This window comes from Anas acuta, chromosome 3 (assembly GCF_963932015.1).
Source record: "Anas acuta chromosome 3, bAnaAcu1.1, whole genome shotgun sequence".
Classification (NCBI taxonomy): domain Eukaryota; kingdom Metazoa; phylum Chordata; class Aves; order Anseriformes; family Anatidae; genus Anas; species Anas acuta.
In genome coordinates, this window is record NC_088981.1 from 27,178,624 (window position 1) to 27,202,484 (window position 23,861).

The 23,861-nt window shown below is 39.0% G+C and overlaps 1 protein-coding gene across 1 annotated transcript in view; it reads right to left on the reverse strand.

Annotated features, from left to right (window-relative positions):
- Nucleotides 1–1,136: 1,136 nt before the first annotated feature.
- Nucleotides 1,137–23,861, reverse strand: part of RGS7 (regulator of G protein signaling 7) — a 273,357-nt gene continuing 250,632 nt past the window's right edge. Inside the window, exon 17 of the mRNA XM_068676310.1 lies at nt 1,137–15,561. Coding sequence (XP_068532411.1) covers nt 15,400–15,561 — 162 coding nt within the window. The 3' untranslated portion in view covers nt 1,137–15,399. The remainder of the gene's footprint in view (nt 15,562–23,861) is intronic.

The following is a 23,861-nucleotide window of genomic DNA, read 5'->3' on the forward strand; positions in this document are numbered from 1 at the left end:
TGCATAGTTTATACATCATTCATCAACTCCATGTAAATGATGGTATTTTTTCCTTCTTTCTGCTCCTGTCACATAATATTGTCTACCCAGCTCTGACTAAATTATACAGCTCAACTTTAAGCTATATGTATCCATTAAGTAATATAGCATTTTTTCTTCAGTCCTTCAGTTTTTTCCTTTTTTGCTACTATCTTCCAGTTAATGACAGGTCTTTGTCAGCTGTGGGTTGATTCTCTAAAAAATAAATAATATACTAAATACTGTGTGCTATGCAATAAAAACAATTTATTTTCTGTATGTTGAGATTATTTACACACAGTGGCATGTAGGGGAAAAAAAAGTGTGTGTACATATATATATATATATATATATATATATATATACATATTTCTTTTTCTCTTTTTGGAATTTCTTGAATTTGAGCTATCTTTTTTTCCCAAAAGTAAAAATATAAGGTTCCAAATGATAAGTGAGAGGAGCAGATGTCTCCAGAGCAAATCTTCCATATGAACAGCTCTGTCACTTTCCCATCGTTCTAGAGAAATCCCCACATGGTTTGAAGTAAAGCCACAAATGCTAAGAGAAAAGCATGCCATCTTCCCACTCAGTGTAAGACATCTGGATGGAGTGCAGGAACAGAGGGTGTGGTTCTTCTGCCCAGTCCTCCACATGAACTGCAGACTGCTCACCTAACTAGCTTGCTGCCTCAGTCTGAGCTGGAACCTGAATTAATATGTATGTGTGTCCACTTTCAAAAAGAAATTAGCCTTTATTAATGTGTATATGAATATATATTCTTTTGAGCACTGGAATAGATTTCCTAGAGGGGTAGTGGATTTTCCCTCCTTGGAGATATTCAAAAGCCATCTGGACATGGTCTAGGTATTCCTGTGTGAGCAGGTGATTGGACCGGATGACCTCCAGAGGTCCCTTCCAATTTTTCCAAAACAACCATTCTGTGATTCTGTGAATATTTGAGCAAACTGTTTAGAGTATTTCTCAGTGATGGAGTGGGATTATTGTCAGAGTGTTGAACATCAAAGGGTTGGGTATTTCAGGTAGCTATACCTAACAGCTAGTAAATAGTCGGTTTATAGGTAATGAGATGTCTTACAGATTCACATAAAAAATAATACATGTACAATCCTGAGTGCATAAATAAATCCATTTTCATATCAATAATAAATAAAATACATTATATATTTTAATTCACATTAAATTATTCAGGGACAAGAAGGGAATCATCCATACAGAACAGAGTGAGTGCAGCATAAGAACATTTATTATTTTTACAAGGTTTGTAGATTTTATGAGTGTGTGACAGTACAACTGGAAAGGCATCATCGTTTCTCCAAGGGACTGATCGATTTATTTATTTATTTATTTACTATCAGGTATTTATAACACCTCCAACTCCAAAGCACTTGAGAATATTCAGCAAGTTTAAAATGACAGTATTGCTGTGCATACATTTCTCTTCTTTTCATGCTATGCTATACAGAATCTGAACAATCCACCTATCTATATAAGACAATCGGCCTGGACTGGAACAGGAAGAAAATTGCATGATAAAGAAACAAAACCTCTAAAATCATACTAGAAACAGGAAGGCAAGATCCCCCTATTTTTCTTCTAGTCCTCAGTCTGTTTTATCTTTCTTCTAGTCCTCAGTCTATGCTTTTCTAGATCCACCTTATGAGTCTTCTTGTTGAGAGTGGCTGTGTGTAATGGACTGGTACTGTTCATACTATTGACTCATATTAAGCCAATTTACAGAACTGAAGCAACAACAACCACGTTTCTGAATATTTGAGTATGTCTTCAGGTCTGCTTTCAATACTATCACTATATCTTTAAACATATAAGAAGACAGGCTTAGTGTCATTCTCTCTAACCATTAGGAAATTCAGAAACAAACTTAGGGCTTAGTGTTTGGAGATAAGGGTTACAACTTCTGCAGTTCCTGAGGTGCTGTGGGTAATTCATAATGGACTTATTGTTTCATGTAATGAAGCACTATGTACATAAAGTACTACATATTTTATTCAGGTACCCTGGCTTTCTGCAGTGGAAAAATGCATTGCAGATGAGCAGAACTCATAGTGCAACTACAGCAAGGTGACCTGCACACACATCTCCTCGTTTTCCCACATAATACACTTCTATAAACCTAGGCACTGTTGGAATGGGGTAGCCTGGAACTGGAGTGGTCAGTATGGGAGGGAAACAGGCATGAGGAAAAATCTGAAGAAGCTCTGACAATACAAGAATTTTACATTTAAAAAGTTACACTGAAAGAGGAGATGGAAGAGCAATGGATAAAAAGGGCAACATACCACCCAGAAAAATAACGTGTAAAAGGGAAGGGGACATTGGGAATGGCTAGTGTATCATGCCACTTCCCTCTGAATTTTCATTGTACTAAAGCAAAATACTTGGAGAATAATTCTAGGATTATAAATAATTTTGGTGTTGTTAATGCACTTTCTCGTATTCATTTCCTATTAAGCAATTAAGTTTTATTCAAGCCATCTTCTGTGGATGACAAACTTCAATCTGAATACAAATATGCCCGTATTTGTGTTGGATGTATTAAACCACTCATCCTCTCAGGTAGCATGGACAGTAGCATGTAACCATCAGAAGAAGCAACTAAAAGAATCTTCCAACTATAAGAATTTAACAATGTAGTTTAAAATAATCAGTTGTCAGATTTGGCTCAGCTTGTCTCAGCTTTTCATTTGGGTATAAGATTATTGAACCAATTTTCATGTACCCACTCAAAAAGAGAAGACATGAGGCATGATACCTGAAATTACCTCACTTATCACTGATTCAGAGCTTGACAAATCCCATTGGGAATGTGATGAATCTTACTAATACTGGACTCAAATCCATAGTTCTGGTTATGCAGAAGATGATCTTTTTTATAAAATAAACCAGTCTAGATTCTAAAGATGGAAGTGATGAAGAAGCTAACATGTCCCTCCTTGTCTGTGTGATTCTAATATCCTTTATTTCTAACATGAATATTTCAAAACACATCTTTCTGATACTGGATCTTGTTATGGCTTTCTTTGCTGCATTAAAGGGTACTCAAAGCATTCCTGAAGCTTTCCAATTTTGCAAAATCCTTTTAAAGATGTGGATACTGGGGCTGGACACAGTATTCCAGCTGACAGTTGAATTACATTACCTTGAAATAAGGATTAACTGGGAAGTCAAAACTACATAACTTGGTGTAGTGACATTTCACCTTTAGTGACCCGGGTTTAAATTTGTGTTTGGTCAGCAATGGAAATTGTTTTGCTAATCTTATCCTAGCCCCTTCTGACGTTTTTCCATATCAAAAAAAAATCACTTGCATTGGCATAATTTTCTTTCTTGACTGAGGACAGGCCCAGCACTTGGGTGGCTGAATAACAGATTCGAACTGCAAGGACACAAGTATGAGGTAAACTGACAGAGCTGTGTCTGCCTCTGGCACACACTATCAGCTCCCGTGCTCCCAGACACAAACATGTTCTGAACAAGCGCTGTGTTTACATGAATCACAGCGGCTCACTTTCCTCTGCTGTGACCTCAGGCACAGCCAGCACAGAGGATACTTTCTCCCCTTTGCTTGGTGGTCCTGCCTGAACAACAGAGAAGGAAACAATTTTCTTTACAGCCCTTAGAATGAAATGATATTTCACAGCTGCAAAATTATATAAAGACTTGAGGCTCACAAGCTGAGCAACAGGAGATAACCCAATTTTAAAACCACTTTTGCACTATAGAATATTACCAAGCAATATGTGATGAAGAGAGCAAGATGTTTCCAAATGTTTTTCTTCAATAAGTTAAAAAAACTCTGACCACATACCAAGTAGGTAGGCAGTGATGTCTTCCAGATAATGAAGAGACAGAAAGGTAGGTCAGGAAGGAAAGAGACACAAAGAAAACCAGCCTTGCTATAGATACAGTTCACAAAAATTAGTATAAAGTATTTGTATCTATATGGGGCTTTAGATAGATTCATTAATATTTACGTATACACACATAAGCACATGCATAACTATTTTCCTGATATAGAGCTTTCGAGTTGATTTTTTTTTTTTTCCCCAATAGATATTAAAGCTGAGACATAGCTGTTTGGATTTATCTGACCTAAATCTAGCTTTACAAAATTTAGTTATTTACTTTAAGCTAGTCATCTCTCACCAGTTTATGATTGGTAGAGAGAGAGAAAATATCTCTAGCGAGTTATTTATGTCATACTCTTACACGTTTTCAGAATAAATGATTTGCCCTACAAAAGTTCTATCTCTTCCTGATACTTGATTAAGCATCAAAAACAAAACAAAACAAACAAACAAACAAAAAAGCTAGAGAAGTCATTTCTATCTTTATGTTGAATTTTTAGAAAACTTCTGGTTAGTAGTGATGGATACCCTCACCCATTCCAGTTGGAAATGTATATGGATATTAATGGGTACATGCAAACTGTTTAACTGAAGACCCAAATAATTATCAGCTCCTTTCCAGTACATCTTTACTACAATGGTGTCCAATCTTGTGAAGTAAACAAGATGAGAAGACTTGTGTAAGAGTATGTATCTGTCTTAATTGTCAGAGCTACTTATATGAGTACCTGATATTCATAAGATGGTAAACTAGTACTCCAGAAAGGATATGAAGTAAGAGATTAATACAATGATAAATGCGTTAGTGGAAAAGGGTAAATTAACTCTTCATATTTTGTGTTAAAAAATAAAAAAAAAAAAGCATATAGGGTAGCCTAGTCAAACTCCTGTTTGGAAAGTTATGATAAGCCAACTCTATACATCTGTGGTAAGGAAAATAATTTGTTTGCTGAAGGTTTTGGTAGCTGAAGACTTTCATGTAACCTAAATACCCTGCAAATTCTGGAATGGTGCCCTTGAAGTGAATGAAGTAAATGAATTATTATTCAAAATCTGGGCAAGTTGGTTTGGCAGGATACTACCATTGCATGAGGGCGGTGGGGGAGAATGACAGCAACACACAGACTGTCTTTGCCAGAGGTAACCTGTATGTTTCCACTGTTTTGCTGAAGAAAGAGTTGGCATGTGGGAAGCTCCATCATTCTGGGTTAGAAACATCATTACGGTTTCCCTGTCCCCCTAGAAGCGTGAGGAGCAGCAAGCCTGATCATCTGATACTCTTCATCCCACTTATATTCCTTTTCAACTCTGCCTCTCTGGCCCATGAGAGGAATACCCTGGCTCTCATCCTCTCTTTGGGGTGGCAAAATTCAGGCTTGCTTGCACAAACAAGACCTCACAAGCCATCTCTGATCATTAAATTATGATAACTATGAAGTGTGTAGACACGGACAGCTAAGCATATGGCATGAGGAGCTGTGTAGAAGAGCTTGAAATATTCTTGCATGTAAAAACATTGGTTTTATTTCAAATTGATGTAGTCTACACTGAAATGGCAACTCCTTTTGCAGTCCAGAAGACCTGTAATTTGCACTAATCAGTTTTTAAAATCCCAGATAAAACATTGTTTTGAGTCAAATGGTCAATTATTATAAAATAAATGTATAATTTCTTGTTTTGTTGTAAATGACAATTTCCTTGATTTTATCAATAAATAAATAAATAAATAAATAAATAAAAGGTAACAGAACATTTTAAATAGATACATCACCATTCTGCTTCAAAGTTTTTATTTTCTCCTGAGTCTGTTTAAAACTTCCTGGAGAAAATACAAGATTCTTCTTCAAGCAGAAACATTCCTCAACAACATTTTCTTTTAAAAAGTTCTTGATGAGATGTATTTGGACTTCTGACCAGCTATTGCCTTATATCATTTCATCACTGAGAACAGTAAAAAGGAGCCTCACTTGGTGGAAAAGAAATAACATCCATGCAACCTCATCTGGAAGAGTATTAGTGGTAGCAGAGAACTACAAGGCATTCATCTGGTTAGTAGATCTTCAAAGCTTGTGAAGTAGAAATGGTTCCCACTTCAAAAGGAATAATGGTAAAATTCAGCTTATAATTCAGACTGAAAGAATAATATGAATGAATTGTGTACTTTCCTGCCAATTAATAAGCAATAGGAGATAAGGGTTTTCAGATTTGAAAAAGAAACAGTCTAGTGAACAAATCAATTCAATTCGTAAAGTAATTTTGGACTTTTAGGGATTTCAATAGTTATAGATATATATGCAGAGTTGTAACAATTACAAAACCAACAGTGTAATACACATTACCTGTATTTATACATGTTTACCATTCAAACTACATGGTATTTTTCAAAAAAAAACATCTGTATGTAGTGGATTTTCAGAAGTCTTAACTGTTATCTTACTGTCAGCAGCCATTTAAGATAATAGTGAAAATTCCCTGGTTGGAAATTGAACTAGGGCAATGCTGAACACATCTGGAAATATCGCTTGTGCTGTGAAAACAGTAGAAGTGATAATTTGCATCTTTCCAAGCTGAGATATTTAGTGATTTCCCCACATATTATTAGTATGTAATTAGTTGGGCAGTTAACAGTGCATAAGAGAAAGTTGGAAGATGGACTACCAATAAACTCTTTCGAGGATGTCAGCACCATCAAATATTAGTGACCTACGCTAGAAGCCTAATAAAAGAGCCTAAACATCTATGGAGTCACAGCATGGGGGCTCTCTTCATGGTTTAGACTCCTTATTTACTCATCTGAATTGGGCACTGGAAGACAAACAAGGAAACCAGTCTTTTAAAAATCTGATGTTCTTCATCATACAAAATGATGAAGATTGTGTGCCATAAATCTGTTGAGTGAACCCTAGTTGCAAATCAGTGTGGCATACCAAACAAGGCACTTTCACTCCATCTAGAGCCAGACTGGCTTGGTTTTCAGCTCAACCACCTGAAAACTGGTTTCATCATTCAACCAAAGTCATTTGGTCAAAAAATATAGGAGATGAATGTGTTTCCATTACAAGTCTATTAAAATCTCCTATTTTGGCTTTGCTCCATCTAGTGGTAATCAGACCAAAATTCTCTTTGCTGCTTCTGCTCAGAAGTTGCAAAGCATGCAGTATAGCTAAAAGCCCATGTTTGATGTGCTTGGCATTGTTCGGGCATGTTTGCAGTTAGTGAAGCGCAAAAGAAGTCAATGAATTGGCTTTGATGTGTTCGCTGCTGCCAATGTGTTTCCCATTAGACCACAGCGCCCTTGGTAATGAAGCCCCATACAGGAAGTGTCAGAAAGAAGGCAGGAGGAGACAGCGCCTTATGTGGATGGAAGCAAAGGTCCACGGGATGCATGTAAACAAGGGGTGTTATGTCAGCAGGGCTTGAGGGAGAGGCATTCTTAGCTTCTGCTGAAGATTTCTTGGGGAATAGAAAGTGAATGGTGTAGAGACAGATTCATCCATAGTCACTTGCGTCCTAGAGTCCTAGTCAAAAATTTTGGAACAAATCTTGTTTTGTATGCTGAAAACAGACTAGTTCTTCTAGGTATTCATGCAGTACTCTCAATTAATTTTTCTCTGATAATTTACCTGAGCATGTGGCCCTGGAGTTTCCATGTGAGTTTTCAAATGAGATAGAAAATGAGTCACATCTCTCTCTGTGTCCAAATTGGCATTCAGAAGCAAAGGATCCATTTTGGGCATATCAGTTCTGACATTAATTTTCTGTGATTAAGGTTTGGGCTTTGTGTTGGATTTAGATGTATTACATGGTCTGTGCAAACACCAGTGGGATCTGTAAGTTTTAATTAAACTTCGAAAATTGTTTATGTGTGTGCATTTGTGCACACACACACACACACACACACACAATGTATATTATTATACATATACATTTACATAATAATGTAGCTGTTTGCTAGATATCTTAGCAAAGAATCTGTGTCTCATTCTGCTGTATTTTTTATAACAGATAATTAAAATTAATCTTTCTGAGATTTTGGATGAAAGCCACTGTAGGAATGTATCTTATATGACCTCTCTATCAATCAGGATAACAAAAAACTCTGAATATATTGAGATAATTTCTATAAAGCATCACTGAATCATGTCTCTGTTTTCACTTAAATCATATAGTAATTAGTAAGTGATGATCTGGTTTAGAAGAAAGAACACATTGTTTTTGTACACTGTGCTTTGTGTACTGTTTGGGCTAAATTAAGACAAATAACCAAGACAATATTTTGCTTTGATATCAGTAAATATTGGCATCAAGAAACCACTGCCCCATTATTTTTAATGGGAAGAATTCAGTCTAAACCTTTTTTTCATCAAGTTAAGGAGGTGATGTCATATGGTAAAGGCTGGATATTCAAAATAAATCACTAACAAGTCATTTTGGCTGAGCATTATGTGTATCAGATATGCAATTGAATAAGTCTGGAAGAAAATGCATTATTGTCATAAGACTTAGGAGTCAGAGCCTGATGAGTTTGTATATCTTGCAAACTCTTACACAAGTAACCAGACATTTCCGGCACGACTCAACATTTTTCAGAGAATGTGCTAGACTTTATAGGAAATAACTTTGGATTATGCATTTAGATCCTGACTCGGCACCCTCTATGAATGCTTTTCTCTCTTCCTTTAGAGTCCTGCACGACATGCCTGTCAAATACACATTGTAATACCATTGCAACATCCAAAGTGAGCAAAGGACTGAGTATTGTATATTCATTCATGTGTTCCAGAGCTGCATTCCTGGCAACACCACAGCAGCTAATAATTATGGGCCTTCTTCCATACTACACTCAGTCTATGATCCTGAGTGTCTATTTAGAGCCCAGTGAGCCAAAACTCCCTATTATCCAGAAATATCTCGGGTCTCCTATTTTTTTATTTTTATTTTTATTTTTTTTCCCTCTACCTACAGTGCAAGGAAATGTTTTGGCTGCTGCTGGGCTTCGCTCCACATGCAGCAGGTCATAGATGTGTAGGTGTCTGCCTATGGGTGTCTGGCTCCAATGTGGATGTCCTGAATGATGAGTTAAGCTCCCTGCAGGGGTGTGTGTGTGGGAGGGAGATTTAAGTGCCTCATAGACAGCGTGTGGTATCCTAAAGTTCTCAGGGTAATTATGAATGCTCCTGCTAATTTCATCTGCAGTAAATCCTAAAAGATTTTATCAGCAGGAGGCATATAAAAATAAGCTCATTGCTCTTTCTTACAAATCACCTATGATTTTTTTTCCTAATTTCACTACCTAGCCATACAAATTGATAGAAAGCAGAGTAGCAGTGGACAAATTAGTGTCTTTGCCTGATAACAACATAGCAGACATCCCTCCAGAAAAGGAGCTATACCAATACAAGCTTGGTTTATGTGAGACTCAATTTTTTTCTGTAGCGTCACTGTAGATCTACCCTGCAGAAAATCAGAGCAGATGTGTAGTGTCTGTGGAAATAGGAGCCTTCCTTTCTCATCTACCTGGCAGTGATACCTCAGACATGCATTAGAACCTGGGCAGGGCATTTCTCATGCCATAAATTCTGGAGGTGGTTGAATATTTTCACAGTCAAAGTGAGGCTAGAAAAAAAAGTTGGCTTGTATCCAGGACATTCTGTTTTTCATTTCACCTGAACTGTTTAGAATTTTTACAACTGAAAATTGCTTCTTTCCATCTGTGAAGCATTTGCTTCTTGGAAAAGATGCACAAAGCTAAGACATGAAAGACATTTGAAATAAATAAATAAACTAATGCATTCTTTGGAGAATCCATGCTGTTTCTCTACTGCTCCCCATTTTCTTATGAAGACCTCTACACAGATGGAGGGCAGCCATGGTCTCCTCAGCAGTAACAAGGAATGGAAAATAATTCCAGTTAATCAATTACAGTAGCTAGTATGCCCACAGTCTTAATATGTTTATTTCTAAAGTGTAGGACAGAAACCAGTTTGGGGTAGGGGGGAGGCATCTTTCATATATAAGCATTCATAAATGTTATAATTCATTAATTTTTTAATAAAATTTTATGTAGAAAGACTAGCTTACCTAATACGACCAGCTGTGAATACTACTGCCCAATATAAACATTTTGAGCAGGAATGCCATGGTGATGCCATGTGAGGCTGCAACATGCACTTTAGGAACAATTTGTGTCTGTGCTTTCTGTCACAAAGGTAGATGAAGACTGACTGTTGTTTTATATGGATAGGAAGCAGAGGTATAACAATGCTCTCCATAAGCTCTCGGAATTTACAAGTACCCAGTAACAGAAATAAATGCAATGGTGGTTTAAAGCCACCTTCAGATCTCCTCCTTCTGCCTGTGACTTCTGTCATCATCCATCTTTGAAAGGCATCACACAAAAACTTATCCAGAGACATTTCTGAACAAAAATTGTGTTAGGGAATCAAGAAATTTTCCACTGCCTTTTGATCTGAAATGAGTACAGTAAAGCAGAGAGAACAATCTTCAAGCAAGGAAAGCAATTGGGGCCAGATACTCACTTGGAACAACTGGAAGTCTTTCCATTGACCTCAGCCGAACACTGCTAGCTCATTTCAGCTGCAAAACTTACCCTTAAAAATATTTAATATTTCTCACTGAAAAGGAGCTGCCAAGTGTTCTTCCACATATTTCTGGTAGTGATGAAGATCAGTTGGTGATAATTACCAAGTAATTATCCCTGCCCAGATGCAGGGATCTGTGTGGACTAACTCTTTTGCTGGTTTAGCATTCAGAAAGAGAAAGTTGTGTTAGCAGACAATAGGAAAAATTCTTGGGTTGTCCTTTTTAAAAGAAATTAATTATTTGATGGGACTTCTCTTAATTGTTGCTTTGCAGTGCCAAAATAGTAGAAACAGTTAATTCAGAAAATGACACACCATTCTTTTAACTGTCAGGTACACTGATTTGCAGCGAGATGGTTGTACCAGCCTCCATGGTCCACCATACCAGAGACATTTTCTTCATGATTTTATTGTTGGAGCTTTGGTTGAGTTGTATTTGAGGAATGCAGAAAAGTAGCCAGGTCTGGTAAGGACCCAATGAATCAGGTTGATATTCAGGTAGAAAGCTTGGCTAGTTAGGAAGAAAGCACCAAGAATTTATTCTTTCTTTTGTAACTACTCTGGAATACAAAGAGCATGGGATCTGATCCCTTTCTGAAGCTTGTACACTGCTGTCAAAACACTCAAGAGCAAACCTCCTGTTCTAAAAACTTCTCCTTGACTAACAGGAATTTTGGCTGTAAAACTATCAAGCTTTGAGTAAAAAACAAAACAAAACAAAAACAAAGAACAAACAAAAAACTTTAAGGCTTTGAATTTGATCTCATAGCAAGGTGGTGTTCTGTAGATGAATTTGCAAACCTCAGTTATATCCCTATGCAATAGTCAGAGCTATTGGACTCTCCTTAATGTGTTACACAAAAGGGCTGCAGCACACAAAGCCTGGAACACATCAGTTTACAGATCCCAAGAGGGTCCTGTGGAGTCTATTACTTTGATGAAGTGGTATTTAAAATTGCATTACCCAGCAGTTGTTTAACCCTCCAGATGTTGCCCCTGTGGAGTGTTTAATACGACGTGAAGCACCGGTAGGCTAGGCCATAACCTCATGTCATCTTTTCAGCAGGTCACATCAGGTCTTACTATCTTCTACTAAATCAATACAGGATGACCTGACAGCAATTTTCTTCCTCTGCTGTGATTTTTACAATACTGAATAGAAAGGAAAAAAAAATAGAGAAAGGAAAAAAATCAATCCAAACTAAGAGGAGAAATGAAGGAGATCTGAAATCAAACAAACTCTAAGAAACTTTTGTTCAGCTAGGTTCATATTCTTTTTCCGTTTGCTTTAATAGCTCAGATAAGGCAGCCTGATGCTGCCATCTGCTGTTTCTGCTGCTTGTGACTTTTCTCTTCTTTTTCAAAGCATCTATAAGCAGCTACAAAGAAATCATCATGAATAAATAAAAGCTATTTCTAAATGCAAATACCCTGTATCAAAATCCCATTTAACATATACTATCTGGCAGCATTTTTGAATATTTTTACAGTGAGCTAACAGCGATTCTTATGTTCACCAAAATGATGAAGCGTGCTTCTGAGTTCAGCTAATTTTATTTCTTTATGATTGAGTGAAGTTTTAGAAATATTTACTCAGAAATCTCATGTGGCTCACAGATCAAGGACTTGATGCATTTTCTGTGTTTTTCATGGCTTAAATAGTTGGTGTTACAGGTATTTGTTTTACAGAGCTGGCTTCCAAAGTTGATTAACATCAATAGAATGGCTTCCTTTGATTACAGCAGGCATTTGCTAGGTCAGACCTGCTGATTTAGCAAATCAGACAGACCTAGCTTTCTGTCTGAAGGCCAAATTTTCTCTAAAGATTGTCTGGGGCTGCAGACTGGAACTTTAGCATCACGCTTTTCAGAATGTGAACAAAATCCCTGAGTCTACCCGTAGGAATTCAATTGGTGTATCATCATCCTGATACCTAGCTGGCAGTGAATTTGACAACATTTGCATTGAAACATATTCCTGCCAGGTTTACTGTTTTGAAGAAACAGATAGAAATAAGGCTAGAGGAGTGAACTCTTTTTTTGTTCTGTTTCATTTTAGCACAAACAAACTTGAACTTCTATAAACTTAAGGGTATTAACAACAGGAAGTTGAAAAGCACAAAAGTTTACCATTACACAAAACTCTATTTTTCTGTCTTCTTACTTTCATGTGAAGACCTATTTTCTCTTTTCAGCCAAAACTTTATTAAAGTTTTCAACAGGGCCAAGATTTCAGTCCTTGCTGGCCAGTGTTAGCACAAATGTGAACACTGTTATTATGATTACATCTAAAGAGAACTGGTGCTTAGAGAAAATAACAGTTTACTGGCCTCTCTTTTAGTGAAGTTTTTGACATTCAAGTATCAAGTATGTACACTTGTGTTGAACTCACTATGCCAGGACAAATAATCTCTTGATACATGACTGCAGCCGCAAAACTCAATGCCAGCATCGTTCTATCAAATTCGAAAGGATTGACCACTTCCTTTCATTGTTTGAAAACCTGTGTAGGAATGTAAAGAAGATATCTGTAGCACATGACAGCATGGGAATGGATTGTCTGTCACACCAAACTGTTGACAGACTTGTTTTCCATCAGCTGCTTAGCCTTCTGCTATTCTAACAGCCCTACAGAATAAAACCTGCAGCTTTCAGCTGCTTGTGGCATCTCCCAGCCTGATATTAACAGCGGTAGTAAAGCAGCAATTATTGTCACAAGGGATCCTATTTTTTTGAAATAAATGAAGCTGGTACTTTGAATTTTGACCAGAGATGTACTGTAACTTCTAGCTTGGAGGAATGCTTCTTTTCACCTTTACAGGTCCATCTCCTTCATCACTTACCTCTTCCCAAAATGCAAGCCTTCAGTCTTTTGACAGCAAGAAGCACCTTTGCATCACTTCAGGATGAAAGAGCTAGAGTTAAAAAGTATTGGTTTGGGTGTGCATGTCTGTGTTTGTGTGGAAAGAATTAAGCAAGTTAAATGAGCAGATTTGTGCTTACAGAATGGCAGACTTCTTGCTGCAGATGCAGTTATTATCAGTGGGAGAGGATGGACTCCAGTCCTTGGAACTGCATCGGTAACTCCAGGGTTGATGTGTAGCCACCACTTCAGCTTTAAGACTGAGAGCATGCTGCCAAAGATTCAGTAGACCCAGACTGTGGGAGCCAACCTTATAATTGCTACTAATACACCCAGAACCTATTTTAAAATCTCTTCCTTTTCCTTACTTGCCTTCCATCTGTTGTTGTTGAGTTCAAATATCAACAGTCAGTGTAAGCATTTAGTGTGATGTAAAATGGAAGTGAATTGGCAATAATTAAAAAGATCGGATATGCAAATGTGTGGAGATATTCTATCTAAAGATAGAAAATCTCTTCAGTGTATTTAAATTGCAACTGGCATGACTTGATGGGAAGGAAGTAATATTTTCAATTTATCTCACCAGATTGGAGACATTTGTGCTCACAGTGTGCCTGTAAATGTAGGCCTGGAGCTGGAGGTCATGTTCAAGTCTATTGGGACTATCCAGGAAATAAAACCATGTACTTCATGTTATTTACTTGGGAACATTCATGTTTCCTTTCTTGGTACTTTAGGGGAGAGAGAGAGAGCACACAAAGGAAGCAAGCCATTGCAGGTTATATGGCAACTGTGGGCCAAATAACAATTCACCTTTTCAGAGCAGGCATACTCCAATAGTGAAAGTAACCAGAAACAGCTGATCTGACCTTTTAAAATCAATACTGTCATTTGCACAGACTTCAAGATGTGAGCTGCCCCTACGCATCCTCAGAAATATTTCCTTGTTTTGTGAGGACTGCAAGAAAAGTTTGCACAGACAACATCTTAATGACTGATTTGGAAAAGAAAGACATCAGTAGTTCATTTGCTCACCACAGTACTCCCAGTTTGCACTCTCTTCCCTTTCACAGACCAGTCAGAACCCCCAGGGAACAGGGCTCCTCATCTCAAATAACTGTTACAGGGCAGTCACTTATCAGGGCACCCACCGACAGGAGCTGATACGTAAACGTGTGCTTGTGGAAATGGAGCTGTAGCTTTTGTTCTTATCCCTAACTCATACATTATGTCAGTTCCCAACATTCCCAAACCACCATTCACCATAGTTGTTAACATCAAGAAAATCTCCCCAGGTCTTCTTGGGGACAAAGACTATTTATTAAAAAACAGATTTTGCTGGATCTTACTGCAAGGTTCAGTTTACTTTTTGGTACAAATTTCTTATTTAAATGGTTTACATATTAGTTAAGGACAGTTAAGTCCTTAATTCATCAAAATTTGGTCTCATTTGAAATGACAATTCCCGTTCTAAGACCTGTATTTTTGGTATAATTCTTGTCACAGTACCATTTTCCAAATGTCAAAGCTTCAAAAGTTTAAACTGCTATTTCCACTGTCCTGTATCCAATAGAAGAAACATATTTTTACTGCATAGGAAAATGACTTGTTTCATGCTTCTTATATATTATCTTTATTAAATATTTGGACAGATATGCATCCATTTATTATATGAATAATCTATGGCTTCTTAGTCTGTAAATGCTGGCTGAAAGTTCACAAGAGCAGTCTTTTCTGTGAACTTTCAGTATTTCTATGTTCAGTCACTGCGATAAATCCTGACACTATTGCCTGCTTAGAAGTAATTTGCATTGTACCCCTATGGCTAAAACAGGGAAGCTGGGCATTCTACATCTGGGTATTTCATAATCTCTGAGCAGCTTGATTGAAGCTTGATTTTCTTCTGATATAATGCAGGTTGTTCTGAGGAGAATGCATAATCACGATTATCTACTAGTCAAATCCTTAGTGGCTAACATAAAAAGCTTCAGTACTGCTCAGTGCTAATAGAGGTTTCACTTGAGCAGAGCTTATTGAAGCATTTTGTAGTCACTAGAAAAAAAATGTTCTTTGTGCGTGCTGTAGTTCAGAGCTGTAAAGTCTTTATGAATGGTTACTCTCAAAGCGCTACAGAAGTTCCCCGGTTCAAGGTGGCTCCTGGCTCCTCGGAAAAATGAATGTGGGATTCCAGCCTGGGAGGAGAGAAATAAGTGAAAAAGGAGCATCCTTGACCTAGGCAGGAGAGTTCTGCCTAGTGCAGCTCTGCAGCAGTTACCAGTCAGTACTAAGCTGGACCAGAAGAAGGAACAAAGGTGAGCACTGACCCCTGTAAACATGAGCATCAGTGAATGCAAAGTCCCAACAACAGTAAAAGCTCCTCAAGCCTTATTTGTCAGAGTACAGATTTTCAGATTATAAAACCAGAAGTCGCCACGTGGTCATGTAACCACACCATTTCAGACACAGAACATCCTTGAATTAGATCCAGTTTAAACTTGAGTACATCTTTTAGATTAAAAAAAAAAAAAAAAAAAAAAACAAGCAAAAAAAAAAATCCATTCTCAATTTAAAAATTACTAATGTAAGAAAAGCCACAATAGCCAATAGCCTATTGTAATCCATGCCAATAACTGCGTATTTCACTGATGAAATGTGTAGCCATTTCCTCCTGTGAATCAGATCTTTTTATATCATTATTTTCTAGACTGGAAGAGCATTAGTCCTGAAGTACTCACCGCCTGCCTTTAACCAACCCTTTTTTTTTTTTTTTTTTTTTTTTTTTTTTTTTTTTTCTGTTAGAGGACTGGGTTCCTGAAGCTTCTGCTAGAAGGTATTTTTCCAGTCATTTAATTGCTCTCGAAGCTGTTGCCTGCACCCTCTTCACTTTTCAGGCAGATTGTAGGAATGCCTGAAGCATGCTTCAGAGCTCAACACACATATTGATGAAACAAGTCAAAAATATATATTCCCAGGAATTGCAGCAGTTTGGGACCAGTTTTACACTTGGAATTCATGTCCAGACAATGATCTGGACATAAGTCTATGTGTCTTGTTAATCTCTCCTGTCCCTGGTGGAGAGTGGTCCCACCAGCAAGCACAGCCTGTGCTCTGTGTCTCTCTATGCCTGATCTCATCTTTTCCTGCAGTAAAAATGACTGGTTTTCATTTGCCTGCCATCAAATGATCAAGCACTTCAGATTTTCTCTTCTAGAGATCTTTTAATCCTCATTACATATGATAACCCTAATCTTTGTAACATATGACAATGTTTTTAGTGATGGTTTTACTCTCCTGCCAGACTTAATAATACTACTGTTACTACTAATAAAACTAGTACCATATTTTTGCAGAATACTACCAGAAACAGAGCTACTCCCTGTTGAACTGTTCCACTGCAGAAACATTAGCTTGTAACATCATTATTCTGTGTAGCTTCATTTCCCTGAAGCCACACATTATTATTCACTTCATGTCTAAGGTATTATCCAGAGTTACTGTGCTGAATTTTCACCTCAGAGATGTCTCTCTCAAGTGATGAAAGGAATCTTGGCAAGCAGAAATCACTTTCTCTATTTCTATCATGTTTTTCAGCAGAGGGTGCCAAAGTCATTTATTAATTAATCAGCTCCATGTATTAATTGAAATATATCCTTAATATACTAATTGAAATAATAGATTATACATAGGTAAAGTTAAAGCCACGACAAAGATAAATAAAAGTTTCATGAGAATTTAATGACAGAGTGTGCAGAGGACCCTGAGAGAACAAGGGAAACAACCCTCTGGTGCTTGGCTTTACTCATGAAGGCAAATTTATTTTCTTTCTAAAACTGGTTCATACTCAGTCTTGACTCCATGTGTCAACTCTCTCTTTCCCCTTTTTCAGATGCCGAACATTTTTTGATATGTTTGATAAGTGTCCATCAAACAATTCCCATCAGTCTGCCAAAAAGCCACATGTATCACAATGGAAAAAAAAAAAATAAAAAAAATCCCCTTGACTCTTCTAGATTAATTTCTGCAAAAATAACCATCTACAAATAACCAAGGATGCATATTTTCCATGATTCATGCTGCAGAATCCGCCATAGACTGTGGAGCAGTTGTACAGAATCTAAGCTTTCACATAAAAATAATGTTACCAGCCTGTATGATGGTGAGAAGCCTTCCAAAACAGGAACTGAACATGAATCAAGTCAGGATGACTCAGATTGTTTTTGTGATTCTGCAGAGAGACAATCTGAGATAATAGCTGGGTTGTATGAACTATGGCTATAATTTATTACAGTAAAAATTCAAAATACAATGACATATTCATATTGCTGTTGCATGTTAGGTTTTTACTTTTACTATGTGTTTTGAGAACACTATAATACTTTTAATACTAGTCCCTCTGTGTGAATAGATGCATAGAATACATTTATAAAAGTCTTCTGAATGCTTTTTAGGCAATATGCAAAGTTTCACCTCAACAAACATAGAAACATCCCTTTTGTGGGCTGAGTAAGCACATTTTGATATGAAGACAGTACTGTCACAGCAGGACTGAGCTACAAAGGTAGGTAGCCAGCCTTAGGACACTGAGGAATTCATAATATGACTGTTATGTGTTGAAGATTGAAGGTTACAACAGAACAAAACTTCCTTTCCAGATGGAGAATACAAAAAAAAATAATAAATAAATAAAATAAAAAGAACCACTGGGAAAAATAAACCTGAGCCGTTTTTGGTTAAATACATAAATGTGATTTGTGCTACTTTTGATACAAAGAAAGAAATACACCCAGTCTATTTCTGTTTCACAGAATAAAATTACTACCCAGGTGCTGTAGCGAGTGTAGTGTGGGCAGCACAAAATATCAGTACAAGGGCATCTATGATTTTTGTGTGCTGTACAGGCAAGTTAAGTAAATGGTTTTAATTTAACCAATCCGATCTCATGACTCAAGGTGAGAAAAATTCTTCTTTAGTTCTGTACTCCGTCTTTGCCAGAAAGCTGTTCTCAGTCAAGACTATATTTATCCATTATTTACCAGTTTAGTCAACTGAGGACAAGTTGTACTGAAAATATTTTTTTAAATCAGCCAGTCAGGCAGCAATAAGGATAAAGAGGAAAGAAAAAATGCAACAGAAGGAGTCAGAAGAAACACATCTAAAATTCCAGGGAAAACCTTTCCATTGACTTTACTAGGATTTGGCTGAGATCTGAAGTAAGCAGATCAGAATGATTGTTATTAAAATATGGGAAAGACTAGAGACTTTGAATAAGAAGAGGAGGCAGAGAAAGGGAAGAAGAGAGAATTTTCCAAGTTCCCAAGTGTCTTGGTTTCAGTTAGGACAGAGTTAATTTTTCTCCTAGTAGCTGGTAGGGTGCTATGTTTTGGATTAGGATGAGAAGAGTGCTGATAACATGCTGATGTTTTAATTGTTGTAGAGCAGTGCTTATACTAAGGCAAGGACTTTTCAGCTTCTTGCTCTGTCCTGCCAGTGGGCCGGCTAGGGGTGCAGCAAGAGCTGGGAGGACACAGACCCAGGACAGCTGACACAAACTAGCCAAAAGGGTATTCCAGACATCATGCTAAACAATATATAGGGGTGGCTAGCCGGAAGGGGGGGGGGGGGGGGGGGGGGGGTTAGGGGGGCAGCTGCTTGGGGATAGGCTGGGCATGGGTCAGCAGGTGGTGAGCAATTGCATTGTGCATCACTTGTTTCGTACACATTAGTAGTAGTAGTACTATTATTAGTAGTATTAGTATTAGTATTTTCCTGTCTTAATAAACTGTCTTTATTCACTCACAGGCTTCACTTTCCCGTTTCTGTCCCCCATCCCAGAGAGTGAGGGGGAAGGGTGAGAATGGCTGTGTGGTGTTTAGCTGCCGACCAGGTTAAACCACAACACCAAGGAAAAGGGGAAAAGTGGAGCTAAAGCTGCAAATAAATAAATGAATTGAAAGAAAACTGGAAAAGCAAATTAGAAGATGTGACAATACTGGATAGAGGTGTCGGGTTTTGTTTGTTTGTTTGTTTGTTTTGTTTGCTTATGTGTTTTTTTTTATTATTATTGTTTTTTATTTTTTTAAATGGTTACTCGAGCCACAGGGAAGGCTGGGAAATTAAAGTACCTGCAAAACTCAGAGAGAGTTCATTCGTATCTGAAGCTTCAGAAAGATCACATCTAGGTATTACTAACAGGAAAGGTTTATCTTTCATTGCAAGTGCCAATCAAATTGGAAACAATTGGAGAATTTTTATTGCAAAAATTGCATATAGGGTCCTCCCACTGTGAGAATATTTTAATTTGCAATTTTTAACCTGACAAAATGATTTTAATAGAATACACTGATTGCAATGGTAAGTATTAATTATGACAAATAAATGGTAAACACTGCACAGGTAAATGCACCCCCAGCAAGCCTTGCAAAATCCAAGAAGGACAGAGTCTAAGTTTAACCACAAAGAAATCCAGACATGTTAAGAAATGTGACTGGAATTATGTGACTAGCAAATCCTCCAAAAATCATCCCTTGCTAGAAGAGTAAATGTGGAAAGCATATTTTGTCTTCTTAATCCATAACAGAGACTGACACATCTTCTGAAGAATGAACTGCAATTCTTTCTAAACTATGGAACCTTGACTGGAGACCAGGCATGTGGTCTGAAACACACCAAACATGCAAGTGGAACAACCAGCTTACAAGGGGCATGCCTATGCATTTGTGCTTAATGAATTTTGGTGTTTGTCACAATGGCAGAGAAACCTTGATCTTCTTTGATTTTTAATTCCTAAAAATAAATGAATAAATGAATCAGAAGAGCTCCTTTCCGTAAATAAAAACACTCAAATAGGCAGATAACAGAGAGGTGGGTAGATGTCTGACAAATGCTGGCTGTTTTTTTTTTTTCTCCCATGGTTTTCTGGTTTCTGAGTCAGTACATTTTCTTTATCCTGTCTCCCCATAGATGATCTGTCCTTCCCGAGTCAGCTTCCAGTGCAGGGAATGGTTTCCATTTCTATTTTGCCATACTTAGGTAATTGCAACTTTTTCTCTGGATGTGTGAAAAGAGCTGGTAGTCTTGACAACCGCATTATAAATTGTGGAGACACATGCTGTTGATGCTCCAATGTAAGAAGAACTTAAGCCTCCAAAAATTTTCATGGTGTACAACATAAAAGGACCTTTTTATCCTTGTCTTACAGACATGAGTTAGGATGGAGATCACTCATCTCAATAGATTTCCATTGTACTTGCCCAGATCCAATTTTTCACAGCCAACAGCTTCTTGCAGCTTATCCAGGTACTGGTATCCTTGTGAACTGCAACACCTCCTCACTTTTGGGTCCACAGATGCTTTCCAGGCTGTTCACCTCTGCCATGGTGAGCCTCCTCTAAAGCCACTACACCACTACCAATGTAGTTCTCAGGTTCGGGCTTCCCAATCCATGCACACAGACAACATTATCCAATGTGCCAGGTGAGCAAGATATTGTTCTTTTGCCCTCTATGTAGTTACACAGTGATTCTTAGAATGAAACCAAATAATAATCTTGCCAGAAATTCTCCAAATGCTTGGAGAATGCAATAAGGAGAGCCTGTCTGATGAAAGACACCTTTGCTGTTAAACAAACTGTCACAAAATTGTTTCTTTTCCTAGCATGGATCTCAGTTTTCTAGCATCCTACATCATTAGATTCCAAGTAGTAAAAGAACTATGTAGGATTGCATAAAAAGTTATATAAAGCCTTGATGTCAAGGGGAAAGAACATTTGGTAGCAATCTCCCAAACAGTAATGCTTCAAAAACTTCAGCTCTGTCACTAAATGGCCTGCATAAGTCACAGCAACTTTCAAAAATCCAGCTATTCCTTGGAAGGGATCAGATCTTCCCTTTCTCCATCAGCAACTGACAGGTTTTCAGCCAGCAATATTTCCACACAAATTACTGGTGGTAGCAGTAGTAGCAGTAGAAACACCAAATCATCTAGTTTGGAAAAGACCTTGAAGATCATCAAATACAACCATCAACCTGAACTCCCGTCTCTAAACCATATCCACTAGTAGTAGCAATATCAGTAGTTGTAGCAGTAATTAATAGTAATAAGAATAACAACAATGCTTGCCCCCTACCGGTGCTCCACATCACTTTGAAAACCAGTTTTCCAGTGGAGCTCTGCCAGTTTTACACACAGCAGGCAGATGTACAGCACATCTGTTTCAAAGGATGTGCTGTCCACAGTGGAGGCACTGCCACACAAAATGCTTGCGTACACAAAGGCACCAGCAGTCTTGCTGTAGGATGCCATGGGGTGGGAGCGTTATCTCTGCTGAGTCCAGGGACAAGACTGTCCTGCCTATGAGTGTTGCTCCATGTGTGCTGCACCATGTATAAGCAGCTTTTTTATTATTATTATTATTTTATTTTCTATATTTACATTATTTCTTTCTGAAGAATGTGTCTACGTTACCACTGAGGAATATCATGCCCCACCGTGTGTTTTCAATTGCCATGTCCATTTCTATATAGCCAGGAAGATGAACCAGTAACAACCAGCTGGGAATACATCTGATGGGCAGCTCCCAGAGCCCAGCTGTGTGCTCACTACTGGCACCTACACAAGTGCCGGCACTGCCCAGCTAGGGCCATGCCAGTGGCAGGCAGGCCACCTGCTCAAGAGGTGAGTGCAGCCTGCCCCCAGGGCCTGCCAACCGCAGTGGAGGCAGCCCAGGTACAGTGCTGGGGTGGCCAGCAGCTGGGCATGGTCCTGCTCCCCAGGGCCCACCACACCCCTCAGGTAGGAGCCAGCAGCTGGCACAACCACGGCCCTCTCCACTCTCCGGGAAGCCAGCACCACTGCAAGATCTGGGGAACCACGACTGGAGCCCGTGTAGTCAGCTTGCACTCCTGCTCAGCCACATCATCAGGCCTTCTTGTTTTCAGCAAGTGATGCAGACTTTGGGGAAGCCTCCAGACATTCAAAGGCTATCCTTCAGCCTGCTGCACCGCCTTGGAACGTGACCCCCCACTTAGACCGTGGCCCTTCAAGTTATCCTTCATTTGTCTGTTGGTGTGTTCTCTTAGATCTGCAGGCTGCTTTGATTACTTGAACATCTGGAAGTTGTCACACGCTTTTTCTGACCGTGACCATCTGAAATATTACCCGGCAGGACTTGAGGGGAGACACAGTAAGGAAACAAAAACATCCTACTCATAAGAACATGTGGCAGAGATTACCAAATGACACCATCCCAAAGGGGAGTGCTATATATCCAACCAAAGACAAACCTTCTCTCCATCCCTTAAAGCCAGGACAATTGCTTTACAGAGCATTCAGTCTGGACATAAAATATATTACATATAAGTACCTAATATATTCTTCATTAAACATTATGTAATGAAGATTGGCTGTCTATTACCAATGTCTGTGATGGAACAAAAACATTCTTTTCATTCCTCAAGGTTTAAAGCTGAAATGTATCTACCCACTTACATGATTTTCCATAGAAAAGCTTCCCAAAAGTGGTTCAGTGTCTGAAGACTTTGGGGTTTACAGCCCTGGCCTGAAGGTTGACCTCACTAAGTGAGGTAAAGCTGGAATTGGACATGCAAGAAAACATTAGATGGAAATTGCTGAAATACACAGAGCTGGTCTCTCAGCAATCCCACACATGGACTAGGGTCTGGAGAGAGGGCAAAGGAGCCTGAAATCAGTGCACATGAAACCCATGTATTTGTCTGCATCATATTGGCACACGCATGTGTCATTCGGCCGTGCAGGTGGAAGGCAGGGAGGTTCCAGCACAGCTGTTAGATGCGGGGTGTCTCCTCCTTCTCAGCGAGGCACGGAGGGCGGAGTGTGGTGAGCCCCGCAGATGAACATTTCTCCTTCTCCCCTATGCTCTGCTTTTCCGGCAGGAAGAAAGCTGAGGAGGAGTCGGACAACGCTGATACGCCTTTCCCACGGGGAAGGGACAGGATCTGGCCCTCGTCCTTCCCCCTGCTCCTGCCCCACGCCCCTCCGTGGCCTCACTCGGGACGCGTGGGCGCCTTCCCCCGCCGCCGCCCGTGTAGGCGCGGAGCCCCCTGCGGTGGGGCTGCCGACGGCAGCTGCTGCGCGCCCCCACGAGGTGTCACTCGCGTCCCACGAGCTGCCCACGGCAGGCTGCGACGGCCCCACGTGGCCTCAGCGTGAGGGTACCCAGGGCTGGGGGCACCCTGTGCTGAGGGCACCCGGTGACACCTGGTTCGGCGGGTGCGCCGGGTGCCGTCGCTGGAAGCAAAGCTCGCGGCACCGCAGCCGAGGACTTAGGAAAATAAACTTGGCTTCTCCGCCAGTTCTCTGAACAGAAAATAAATTCAAATAGAAAGAAGGGGGAGATGGTCACTGCAGAACAACCAGGGATAAAACAAACAACTAAAATCGGTCAACCAGGCAAAAAGGAAACCAAGCCCCCTCCACCTCCCCCCCCCAAACACAAAATAAATACCACCACCTT